Consider the following 13722-nt stretch of genomic DNA (forward strand, 5'->3'; position numbering starts at 1 on the left):
GATGTTGCATTGACTCCTTCTCCACTTGGTCTTTCCAACACAGTGGGGGCCTCCCTCTTCCTCTGCTACCACCAGCGGGTTCCGAGTTGATGGCAAAGCCAGCGGTGCCGCTACATTTTAAATCGCTAAACTATGTTCATGTCGTTTTAAAGCTCATCGTCTGCGGTACTCGCCATCGCCAACGCGTTAAGGCCCGTAGATCTTCCACAAAATCTTTCTCTCAAATACTCCAAGAGCTGCCCCATCGGATGTTGTCATTGTCCATGCTTTGGCGCCAAATACCAACACGGGCATGATAAGTGACTTATAGAGTGTGGTTTTCATACGTCGAGAGAGGACTTTATTTCTGAATCGCCTAAATCGGGAAAGCTAAATCGTGGACATTCTTAATCGAATACATATACTCTATCTCCGTTCCCAGGTTATTAGCTACCACCAAACTCGTTTGCTAAAAACGTTTCTATTATTGTAAGTATATACTATAATGTTCTGAAACTTGTTCTTAGATCGGAAATTAAAAATCTCAGCGCAATTGTTTTCAAAGCTTTTATTTATTATTTTAGTAATTAGGATATAATTTTGTATATATATATATTTATTGTACATCTTTAACTGAAATAAATTGAAAGCATTGATGTACAAACATATATGCAGGCATTTATGTTAGGAATGTTAATCGCACGATCCCGGGATCCCGGCCGTTTTTTAAGTCTCGAAAATCCCGGGATTCTTGGCAAATAATCCCGGGATTTTCGGGATTTGTAATTTGCACTGATGGCAATAATTGAAACTCCGTTTCTTGACCAGTATTGGCTATATTTCTTTTTTTTATTTCATAATAAATATTTCTTCATAAATGTGTAGCTCATTGTAACACATTGCGATAGCAAATTTGACACACAAAAATGAATACATTCGCGAAACCATGTGCCAAATATACATATGTAGTAAAATTGCGTTTTTAGTTTTTCACTCGGACGTCAGTAATTAAAAATGTTTTAAAAAATTCAGAGAAATGTGCTTAGACAAGAAGTATGGGTATCAAATTGAAGAGGAAATTCTGTAGAATTTAAGCAGATTCAATGCTTTAGTGCATAAGGACTGGTAAGTATTCAAAATGTCCTTCTAGAATTGTATCCATAAATTTGGCAATATTTGTTTTTGAAAAAATTATATGTTAAGGACTTAAATAAACTCGATAACATCCACGAATTTCGTCCCTCTAACTTTATCAGCTTAAAAAATTACCTATTCGTCCTTGTGAATCGAAAAAATTTTAATTTTTTTAATTCTAATTTAAATTTAATTCTTGCAATTGGTACCCTAAATACATCGCATTGAATTTTTAAATAATTTTTGGAATTAGTCATGTCTTTGAAATTACAAAGTCCTCTAAAATAAATCCTGACGTCAGAGAGAAAAAATAAAAACGCCACTTCAAATAAAAAAGTAGGTTCCAAAGCCATTTATTTATTATTTTTTTATGGTAGGAGAGCTTCTCAAACAATATAGAAGCAATTTTTTCGATTTAAGTTGTTGAAAAGTAATGAATATCTAAATCCCGGGACTAATCCCGGGATCCCGGGATTGTGATAACGACATCTCGAAAATCCCGGGCTCCCGGGATTGTAAAAACCGAAACAATTAACATCCCTAATGTATGTGTAATACTTAAGGCAAATTCATAATTTCAATAAATAAACCATATAACATACTTACAGTATGCATAGGCGAGAATACGATAGTGACATACATAAGTAGTACATACATATATCTTGGGTACTTATAATTAGTGACGAATGGATAAATTAAGTCACACTTAAAACTAAATGATTCCTTAACCTCTTTGGTAAAATTTATGGTAGGTAGTATATCCAGATGTTCATACATACATACATACATGTACATAAATATCATTGTCGTAATGTAGAAAGGCCTTAACGAATATCGGTTTCTAGTAAGCCAGTTTTTAAGTTACGGCTGTCAAATTTTTTATTTATTTATTAAAATATATATGTATATATATATATATATGTATATAAAGTAAATCTCCAACAATAAATAAAAAAACAAGAAATAATTAGCACTTCATACATTTTGCTATTTAGATGCTTGACCCACCTTCTCGAATTTGGCGTGTGCACCCTGATGTTGATGTAACACAAATAAAGATACATATAATTTTTTTTTTATTACCTACTAAGAATTAGTCGAAAAAATCCAAGTATATACCAGCCGAAAATTCTATGGCACGAGTTTTCGAATTATATAGGCCGATAAAACCTTAACAACCTCATAAATACATACTTCCCAAACATTAACGGCATTCAAAAGACCAAATTGCCTCATAAGTTTTTTTTTTGATTCATAGTCTCATTATCCATCCATTGGAGTTCGAAAGTTAAGTACCAAATTACTTAGAAACTGGAGTTTATTACATATCTACATATACATATACATACTTAGTATGTTGCTTAGCTATTTGTTGTTGTTTATAATTGCGGTGCTGCAAAGTTTTAACGGCCATTTATATACATATGTACATATGTATATTTAACTTTGTTTCCATGTAACTCAGAATGCTAATGCGATCTTCATATGGTAAAAAAGATTAGCTGGTGGAAAGGGTCAGCGAGCGAGGAAATCGGTTGCGGAACAAGGAAGCAAGAAATTTCGCTATCGAAATGGGGCAACTCTTGTTCTTGTTATTTTCAGGAAGTGTGAATATACGAATCGGTAATACATACTTATATTCCGCTGATCGAGTCGTGCGAGTTGTTAACTTCTAAGCTTACATACTACTGACAAAGTAAGCGAGTTGGTAATAAGCAACACATCGAAAAATTAAATTAGTTTTTTAAAACAAACAAATATTATTAGCGGGGCTCGGATTTTGATGCAATTCCATCGTTTTTATGAAGCTTCGGAAGCATTTCCTTGTAATATAGAAACTCTAATTCGTAGGATATAAAAAAAAAAAAAATAAAAGTTATTAGGTATTTTTTTCGATTTAAGCGCATTTTTTGGGCTATTTTTTCCATTTTTATTTGTTTTAATTAATTTTTTTCGTTAAATATTTTTCTGGCAAATAGTTTCGATAGATGTTGCCGGTCGTCATATGAATGGTCCGTAATTAAGGTGATCTCTGGAAAAATTAGGACTTTGCTTTTTTCTCATTTGGATGGAACTCATAATTTGATATTTCCAGTGGTGTTAATGTATCGATTTAGTTGTCACTTGTTTACTATTATTCAAAACCGAATTTAATATTTTTTAAATATTCGTTACCGCCCAATTCTGTGTTTTCTTCATAAATTATTTGTTAAGAAATTTTATCAAGTAAAAGCATTCTGTGTCAACATTTACATATAAAATAAAAAGCTCTACGACTTCCACAAGATCGGTTTCCCGATTTCCATATGAGTGGAACTGATTTCATTGTCACAAACAGTGTGCAAACCCCTTTTTATTTTTTGGTGTGGTAGAGTCGGCAAAAAAAATTTGGCAGATTTTCCAATTCATATTTTTATTGGGTATACATATCGCACACCGTCGTCAAAAGAGGCACAACTCAAAAATTAGATCGAGAAATATAAGTGCAAGTGGATTGTACAAATTTAACGCAATTGATGCGATGGAAAAAAAATTTTCATTAAATTGAGAAAAATCCTACAGATTGATTTATGCAAAAAGTCTACCATATTATTTTTCCATTGCCTAATACTTTAGCAAACATAAATATGCGGATTTTTGACATATATTAAAAAGTTAAGGCACAGATATATTTACAGCAATTGTATGATGTACATTTTTAAAAATTCATTCATTAATTTTTATATTTCGTATAAGAATTGAATTAAAATTTTAGAATTATGTGAAAATTGTAAAACAAATGTTCTGCCTAAAAATGTGGTAGATTTTAAGAATTGTGTGGTAGATGTGGTAGACACCCAATTTAAAAAAAAAATATATGGTAGATCTACCATATATGTATGAGGTAGAAGTTTGCACACTGGTCACAAATGAAAAATACGAATTTAAAAGAAAAAAAGCTTTTGACTGCCGTAGCCGAGTAGGTAGAGATGTCGGCTATAAATTCTGTGTGTAGTAGGCTCAAATGCCGGCACGTGCAGTATTCAAATGCTAGAAACAAATTTTTTAATATACAAAATTTATAATTTTCATATGACATAGGCTGTGAAATGTCAGATGTCAAAATTCCTTGGACACTACCATTCACACACACACCAAAAAAAGCTATTTTTTCTTGACCGTTTTCTTAAGTGGTCCGTACTTAGCCTTAAACATTGAAATAAGCAAAATAAGCAATTCCAAGCAAAAGTTTAAAATTTTCCGCTATACATCAATCAAGCGCCGGATATAGAAAATGCTAAAAGCTTCAGGAGTGGTTTAGGAAAGTTTCATTAACTTCTTTTCAGATTCAGCTCTCGAAATGACACTAAAAAGAAGTTTCTCTAAAGAAAACTAAATTCGCCTATACAGCTGAAGCGGGAATATTTAGAATTGTAAAAGCTTCAGATCAGCTCTTTTTAAAGAAGTATCTTTAAATTAAAGCTTTTCTTACAGATATCGTCTTTCTCTGATGATGTTCTGAAGAATCTTGAACATACATACACACATATGTAATGGAAACCAATGGATTTTTTTTTTCAAAAAATTCATTGAACTCAAACCTTTTCCGGGCATTTCTTAGTTTTAGGCTATTTTCCAGGATTATTAGGAGCTTTTTTTTATTTTTTAAAGTAATTTTTTGGTACTCTTTAGGTCCTCAAAATCCGAGCCCTGATTATTATTTAGTTTTGGTTGTTTTCTGATTGTTATAATTGTTTTTGTTCTTGAGAATCGTTATGTCGGCGACAAAACCAACCCATTTGAAGCCTAGGTTTTTGTCTTATAATTTGTTATATGATATCTGTTACGAGAATGAGTATGAGAATTTTAAGAATAAAGGTGTAAATATGGCCTCTTGAAAAATTTTAAATGCATTATTTTTTCTTGTAAATACTGCTTATATAAAATAAGTATAGTTAAGCCGAATGGAGCCATACAAATTTTCAGCTGTGGCGTTGTAGTCCAATTTTATATGTATGTATTTGTTTAAGTTTTTGTTGTAATATGAATCAGTTTCGTAGGACATTGCAGGGTTTAACATTTAGCAAAGAATTTACCAACTCATTTACTGGTTATTACTTTTGTTGTAAGGGCAGATAGCATAAATGTACATATGTGCATACATACATATGTACATTAGGGTGCCCATCGAAAATTTTGTTTTTGAAATTTCAAAAGACCCCGCCCTCTAATTTCTCTCCTTTTTATGAGAAATATTATTGCATATTTTTATAGATTTTTCTAAAATCATTTATAGCAGCTGATTTGATTTTCTTAAATTATTTGGCTTCGAAAATATTAAATGTAATTTTCACAAAAGTTCTGAATTGTTGAAATCGATTTGCATGTAAAACCTTTGTCCATACAAAACAATTGAAGATTGAATAGCTTGTAATGTGAATAGATTGTAATGTTCGCCCATCTCAGCAGCACAGCCGCTGATTATTGGGTCTTGCAAAGGATAGATCAATGCTTCGAGAAATAAACAAATTTACTTAGAAAGAAAGTTGCACCAATTTTAATTTTTTCCAATCTCAATTTTTTAGTTTTTATTTTTTTCACATGGCACGGTTTGATTTAGAAGAAAAAAATCAGAACAGTTTTTGACACTTTCGATACCAGAAGCAATAACAATATACACGTAAATTTTGTTTTTGCTCTAATGCTACTACCTTGTCGATATGCATTGGATTGTACTATACATTTTGTAATTATGGAATTAAGTGATGGGTAAAAACTTAAAAATTAAGAAATTGTTATTTTTTTACTTTACCCGATGAAAAATCCTGACAGTCCAAGTCTGACAAGAGATTGATATACGACATTTTAAAGGCCAATAAATCCTCGTCCCACAACATGTCCGACCTTTAAAATTGAATGAAAACTAGTCATTCGAAAACTGATAAATCTACAAAACCGTACTTTCTGACCTAAAGTGACAAGTCGCGACCTCTAAATGATTTTGGAAAAATCTATAAAAATAGGCAAAATAATAGGCTGACTTCCAAAACGTATCAATACAATGTTTGGAAACTGTTATACTGCGGTCGGTATTCAAACTGTTTGTATATGCAGAGTTGCGACACATTGCAACCATATACAATTCACATTTTGAATATTCAATATAGCAATGAACGATTTTTCTGAATTTTCCGTTTTTAAAACACAAATCGTAACCAACAAATCGTTCTGGCGATGCGTTTACATAGTCAATATTTTGTAGTTCGACGTTATGGAACCCTATACTTTGTACGTATGAAATTAGGGGGTGGGGTCTTGAAAAAAAAAAAAAATTTATGGGCACCGTAATGTACATACATACATAAGGATGTAAATGTATGTGCATGATTGAATGTACATTAGGAAGAACTGTTCAAAATCCAAAATAAGGAAAGCCGTATTTTTAAATCAAAATTTTGAAGGTAATAAAAACGTTTTTAAGATTTTTGAGACCGCTTCGGATGATAGAATCGTAAAATTCATAATGGCCAATCCAATAAGGTGGATGCTATCCAAAACTCTTATCCTTTGCATTTTTGTGGATAAAGTGTGTCATATTGAATCGGTCATTTTAAATTTCGTGATTCTTCTTTCGTCAGAATCGAGTTGCACGACCCCAGAAAACGTTTTTACCACATCCAAAATCTGCAATTTTTCACCAAAAAAAAAAATTTACTTCTAGTTTCTTTAATTTTTCGACTTACACCATTTGCTCATAAAAATCGAAACTCTTTGTTTTTTTTAATTCGGGTCTAGAAAATCTTCAATTCGGTTAAAAATTTACACTTGCAGCCTTTTAGCGGCGGGGCTTTGAACTTTTCCATATAACATATTTTCCATATATTCCATATTTTACAAGAGGGAAATACAATTTTTCCTAGAATCGCTATAAAATTGTTGAAATCAAACATTTTTGGATCGACTAAGAATATTTCTCTTCAGAAATCTTCAAAAAATAAATTGTGATTCACATTTAACTTTTCCGAAATTTTACTAACTATTTTTTCATAATCGATAATCTTTTTTTTTATATACAAAAATGTGTTAATTTATGTGTTCGTAACCACATCACGCGCGTTATGAAAGAGTAGAAGAAAAATATTTGGTAAACTGCAGAGAGGAGGCGGCACGATTCCAGTATTAAACTAGATTCCAATTAAAAAAATTTGGGTCTCCTTATTTTCGATATTCTACAGTTCTGGGGCGGGCGGCAGCAGGGAAATTTCAAAAAGTTTAATTTCCTGTGTATTGTGTTGGGCCAGCCCAATGTAGGTAACTTTATGTGTACATAAATAAGTGTTAGTATAGCCCGATTATTATATTTCTGCAATGTGCCCAGGTGCCCAGCATTTTTAATCTGGAGAAACTATTTTTTCACGTGAAATAGTTTCCAATCAGCACTGGGTTTACAACAAACCACACTTCGATTGCTTCGATAAATTTTCCAACTTATTTATCAAGAATATTTACTTGAACCTTAAATTCTCAAAGAAAGCAATATTACTTTTTAACATACTAACACGCCGTAACGCATTTGTTGTACTTTTGTTGCCTTCCGCGTTTGTTGTTGCGTGTTCTGTAGGTGGGCTTATCGTTGAGGGAGATGTCGACAAAAGCGTATCGGGGGATGCGATGTTCGATAGATCCTTGTTAGTTGGTGGATCCCTGCCCGAAAAGGGAGACAATATTTTGGAATCAATCGACACAAAATCACAACTTTCTTCATGGGCTTTTTCACTTACGTCTCTAATGACGATAGATCCGATGCAATCGTGGCGTCTTCTGCTATTTCAACGACGGAAAGACTAGCTTCAGTTTTCTTTGTGACTCCTGGTTTGGTATGCGACACGGATGGCATGTTATGGACCTGCAGGAAGTAAAAATATTAAAAGCAAAAATAGTCAGTAAGTTCGAGTCGACACAGTACTTTTTAAAAGGCATACATTTTATTTTTTTATTTCCATAAATGGTAAAAATATGCCCGGCAGCAGCATCATATGCAATGTCCACTGGCCAGGGACGTATCTACGGGGGGAGCGGAAATAGAGGATATTTCGTAGCGCTTTCGACAGAAGCAGCATTTTGATACGAAACAAAATGGTGTTTATGAAAAGAGTCAAACGATAGGCAGGGTTCGAAAACGCCGTATCACAGAAAGCTTTTTAAGAACGCCCTACTTCAGAATTTGATTGAAGAACGCCCTATCTCAGAATTCGGTTCAAAAACGCCCTATCACAGCTGAAAGAAAATACATTGAAAATGTGCTGAGATAGTTTTCTGAGATACAGCGTTTTAGAACTGGCTGCCGAAATAGATCGATATTCCACTCAGGTGACGATATATGTACATACGCAGATGTGAACATTCAAATAAGTGCGTGCTAAATTTTTGTATGAAAATATTATTTTTAAATGCGCACATTTTTAATGATAATCAAATATAAAGTATTAATTTTTACTATGCATTATTTCCCTCAGTGTAGGTATATAAACAAGGTTACTAAATAAGAGTTTCCTAATAAATTCGTCACTATTTAGGTTCATAGCCTAATTGTTTAATAACGGTTGATAGCTTTGTTCCAAGGCACGATTGCTAAGGAAATATTAAAAATCAATTTCAATTTCAAGTTCTTCAACCCAAATCCACATACATATGTATGTATGTAGTTTGGTTAATATAAGCTTTTAGTAGAGTCCAAAATGTATTCAACAAAGTGTGATTGAATTTGACATTGCTCTCAGAAGAACCATCCTATAAAGTCAAATTGAAAAAACTGTGTATGAATTTTGAATCGATTGTGTATATTTTTTTGGCATAATAGTACCTTAAAAGAGAGCCTACCTGAGTTGTCAATCACACCTTGTTTAATACACCTTGGCAGAGTCCTATACAGAAATTATTAATTCTTACGGACTTTTAGTTAAGTTTAAACGAAGTCTTATGTTCAAAAAAGTTTACTTACCCCCTTCTTCCAGCGTTTTTCTGCGGGTGAATACTTATTTGAGCTGAAGAGAAATGCTTGGGCCAATGCTTTCACGGATGGCATAACTTGCGCCACCTCCTCCTCGACTACCGCCTTTTCCCCAGGTGGAGAATTGGGGAGCTGAAAATGGATTAGGGAAATAAATATGTACATATTTATTACTCAAAGAACAGCCGGTTAACTAAATAGCGCTTATTTTCTGCAAGAGTGACATAATCTAAAAAAAATTAAAAACTCGAGAAAACCTGCTTAAAAGTTTTCTTCTAATGGGCTATGGTTAATCGATACAGCTATGAAATTTTTACACAACATAGAAGATGAGGTGGAGGTCATTTCTACATACTCAAATCATTGTTTTTTTTTTGTTTTTTTGATTATGACACTCTTGCAGCAAATGAGCGATATGTCTTTTCTTAAATCTTTCCCTACTCACCGCATCTGCTGCACCTTCGTCCTGAGATAGTATTTTACTTGGATCAATTAGTTTTCGTTTCGGTTGCAAAAATTTGAACGCCATTGGTGTGGAACCTCGCGTCGGCGTGATTGGTGTGCGCGCAATTGCGGTGTTTATGCCACCAGAGTTCGCTTCGGCCGCATTTGGAGAATTTGGTGGCGAGTCCTCTATGGATGTGGATATGGTTACCGCCGCTTGCAATGTTGGTTCGCCAGAATCTTTAGTGGTTATTAATTCGGCCGTTGGCGTCTTCCTCTCATTGCGAAGGGTGGTGGTTTGTTGGTTCTTAAAATCGTAAATACGCACTGTATCGGAGTCGTCACTGGTGGTGGTAGTGTTTACCGATTGCATGGATTGATTGGAAAGTGTTTCAATGGATGCGTTGTTCTCTTCCACCACTTGGGCGGGAAGCGCTTCATACATGGCGGAATGTGGCTCGATAGGCTTTCGGTTGTATGTTTTATACATATATATATATTTCAAACGCATACATACATACATATGTATTTTCGATTACGATTTTTAACCAAACATTGCAGAGATGTGTGTATTTGGAGGATTGGTGATTGGTGATGAAGTTTTTGTGTTTTATGATATTTTTGCATTGTTTTATGAAAAGAGAGTGGTATAAATAGAAAAAACACAAAAGCCCAAGAATCAAATAATGTTAACAGAGCCGTTGTTTCTTTGGATTATTAGATTATGCGGATGTATGTATGTATGTATGTATGTAGGTGTGTCGCAGTAGATGGTGATCCCATTGGAATATACGTATGTAGGTGTGTAGGGGTTTAGGCAGTGCTGTAAATGTATTAGTGTGTCTATGCGAGAAGAGGGGCTGCATATGTGAAATTTTTTGATGGATATATGTCAAGAAAGTGATTGACAAACAAATAAACTAAGGCTATTAGTTCATAAAAAGTAAAGTAGCTTTAGCAAAGGTTTATAAATTCAAAAATGTGCACAAGTTATCGCCAAAATGAATCTACTTTGGATTATCTATATTTATATAAAAATTGTTTATATCGTTGATGAATTGTAGAAAGGCCGTAGCTGACATTTTTTTCGAAATAAGGTTTTTACATTATACTAAACCCCATCAATCTGCAATCTTTAAAAAGCCATACGCATAGACTTGTATGCGTTGGAGCTTGGTTTTTTGTTTCTCATTCAAGGCGAATTTATATAAGGTGGTGCTGCTAGATCAGCTGATTTGATTCGCCTCGGTACACATGTGTCAAAATTTTTAATAAGTTAGCGAGAAAGTGAGAGTGTTGAAATTTCTTTCCTTCTTCTTCCTTGATCGAAGAATAACTGAAATTTGACCGCTGCCACCTTATATGAATACGCCTTGTTCTCATAAAATTTTTTTTTGTTTAAATTCAGTTGGCAGTTTTCTATATTTCATCAAAAATATGTTGATTGACGTATAACATCACGTGAGATTTTAGATGTTTATGCATACATACATACATATGTACATACATACATACATACGTACATACATTACAAAAAGCACGAGCAAAAGAGCTTTATATAAAAAAACGCTATGATCTTCGAAAATGTGTTATTTGAAAATTCGCCATTTGTCAGAAAACAAAAAAGAAGATATATCTGAGAGTCCTGATTGTGATCTTTGCAACAGATTACACCAAAATATTTCTTCAAACTTTCTCAGGAATGTACATACATATGTATACATACATAAACATTTATGATCCGTGAGAATTTGTTGCGCATATGTTTATGTACATACTAGCGAAGACCGAAAATCCGCTTTTTTAGAATTTCGATTGGTAATAGTAAAAATATGGTTCATTATGCCCTAAAAACTATCCGTGTGAAAGATGACAATGGTTAATATCTTAGGCTCGCCCAAGTCCATCAAAGTTGTTAGGCAAAATCATGTGCATAAGTACATCACACGTTTAATAATATACAGAGCTAATTGAAAATTTAAATTTTGTTGGAAAACGCAATCAAAGTTTGACCAATACATACAGTTTGTATACCAAAAGACAGATGGAAAGACACATATCTTCGCCATTTTTGGGAAACTTTGTCTTCTGTTAGCCCAAATATATTCCCCTTATAAAGTTTATTAATTGTGATGATAAAATCTCCAAAAACGTAAATTTTGAATTACATCTGTATATTATTAAACGTGCGACATGTATTTATGTATGTAAGTAAATATGTGCATGCAAATACATTTGTATGTTAACACAAATTTTTAAAATACTCAGCATGCAAAGTTTGCATTTAGTATAACCATCTAAGCGTGTAAATGTACGTTTATACTAAAGGTTAAATGGGTTTGTAATCTTTGCAAAAGCCCCTCAGTTTGTTGCAACCGGCTGGCAAAAGAAAACTCAACTCGTTTCAAATTGCAGCAGGTAGACTATAATTAAGCGAGTTGGCTCCATTTGCATAAATTACTGCGATTCATTCGTTGGTGATGGCGATGAGTTTCTTTATAAAAACCGTTTTTTTTTTTTTGGTTCAAAGTGGAGCCTGTATTATGTTAGTGTGCGTTAGTTCATATTCTTGCTTTCTTTGTGTTCTTCATGTGTGGAATGGTGAACTCAGTGAAACAAATGTTGTTAGTAAAATTACCAAATACATAACATAAAATCAATAATGCTGTAGCTACTAGCCAATTTAAAGGACGCACTCAAATGAAGACATACTTACCTCTTCGATTTGCTTGTCGTTTTTTTTCAATAACTAATTTTACTAAAAACATTTGTCTCTTTAAAATTGTTTATTTGGTTTTTTTTTTTTTAGTTTTCAACTTTCAACTATGTATATAATAAATTTATGCAAATACATTTTCTGGAGCCATACACATATGCATACATACATATATCTGTGTTTATTAACTACGTAGATACTTAACATGTGTAAACTTTATTGAAATAATTATTTATTTATTGAAAAAGAGCATACATCTTCATGACAATGTTACTTAAAGCTTAGGTACACAATATCCAATAAAAATAACGATAATTCAAAGCCATTTGGCGTATATGTAACTAAAGAAAAATTTCAACTTGTTTCAATGGAATAAATGTTGGGAGAAAGCGAAATTAAAATCTATGTATAACTCAAAGTAAGCAATTGACAATTTCAAAATCAATTACGAAAAGCAATTACATACATACATACACTGCCGAAACAAAGTATTGGCACAGCAAATTGTTCACAATATTGCAACAATTTTCATTCTAATATTTTTCCGCTAATTTCGTATAAAAATATGGTTCATTCTACAACAAAAAAAAAAAACATAAAAATATAAATCCTAAAGTTTGTGCAAAACTCGCGAAAATTCAGCAAATTTCCATGAAAATTTTCAACTTTTTAATCAGATTTTTCAGAATTTTTTCGAGTATGCAGATTTGTAGCCCAATCAATTTTATTTATAAAGTGCAAGTTTTAAGTAGCTACCGTTGATTTTTGCCAATTTCTTTTCATGCAGTCTCTTCCATACAAAAAATTTTTTCGAAAATACTTTATATGGAAAAAATGCAGAACACCTTCAAAAAAAAAAAAAAATTCTCAAAAATCAACGGGATTATGGACTAACTCCGAACTTGCATTTTTTTACTCGAATTTAATGGGCTGCAAAACTGCATACTCAAAACAATTCTAAAAAAATCTGATTAAAAAATTAATTTAGATTTTGATGAAAATTTGCTGAATTTTTGCGAGTTTTGCACAAAGTTTAGGAATTATATTTTTATGTTTTTTTTTTTTTGTAGAATGAACCATATTTTTATACAAAATTGGCGAAAAAATATTAGAATAAAAATTGTTGCATATATTGTGAAAATTTTGCTGTGCCAATACTTTGTTGCGGCAGTATACATACCTTTACACATTTAAACGACTTTTACGTGCTTAAGCTGGGCGAACTAATGCATTCATTTACATATTTAATATAAAAAGGGTGCGTTACATTAGGAATTCGCTAATATGCATACCTACTAGTGTTTAAAAAAGCTAAGGTGGCACAATAGTTAGCAATAATCGGATATACATACATACATCATACATGGTTAGATTGTATAAGTATTAAACTGCATGCGTACATGCTTTTATTGACATTAGGGGTATTCACGATCCGGTGCATACTGTGTAGCATGGTGAA

At 32.7% G+C, this 13722-nt stretch overlaps 1 protein-coding gene across 1 annotated transcript in view; it reads right to left on the reverse strand.

Annotated features, from left to right (window-relative positions):
• Positions 1-2362: 2362 nt before the first annotated feature.
• The window catches only part of LOC118743528, a gene marked incomplete in the record, with an annotated part of 154325 nt that continues 142965 nt past the window's right edge, over positions 2363-13722 (reverse strand). The window contains 5 exon segments of the mRNA XM_036476266.1: positions 2363-3244; positions 7637-7797; positions 7875-7999; positions 9095-9235; positions 9549-10013. Of these exon segments, the coding sequence (XP_036332159.1) occupies positions 3234-3244; positions 7637-7797; positions 7875-7999; positions 9095-9235; positions 9549-10013 (903 nt within the window).

Source organism: Rhagoletis pomonella, unplaced genomic scaffold, assembly GCF_013731165.1.
Source record: "Rhagoletis pomonella isolate Grant_MI unplaced genomic scaffold, Rhpom_1.0 Rhpom_scaffold_00007, whole genome shotgun sequence".
Lineage (NCBI taxonomy): Eukaryota > Metazoa > Arthropoda > Insecta > Diptera > Tephritidae > Rhagoletis > Rhagoletis pomonella.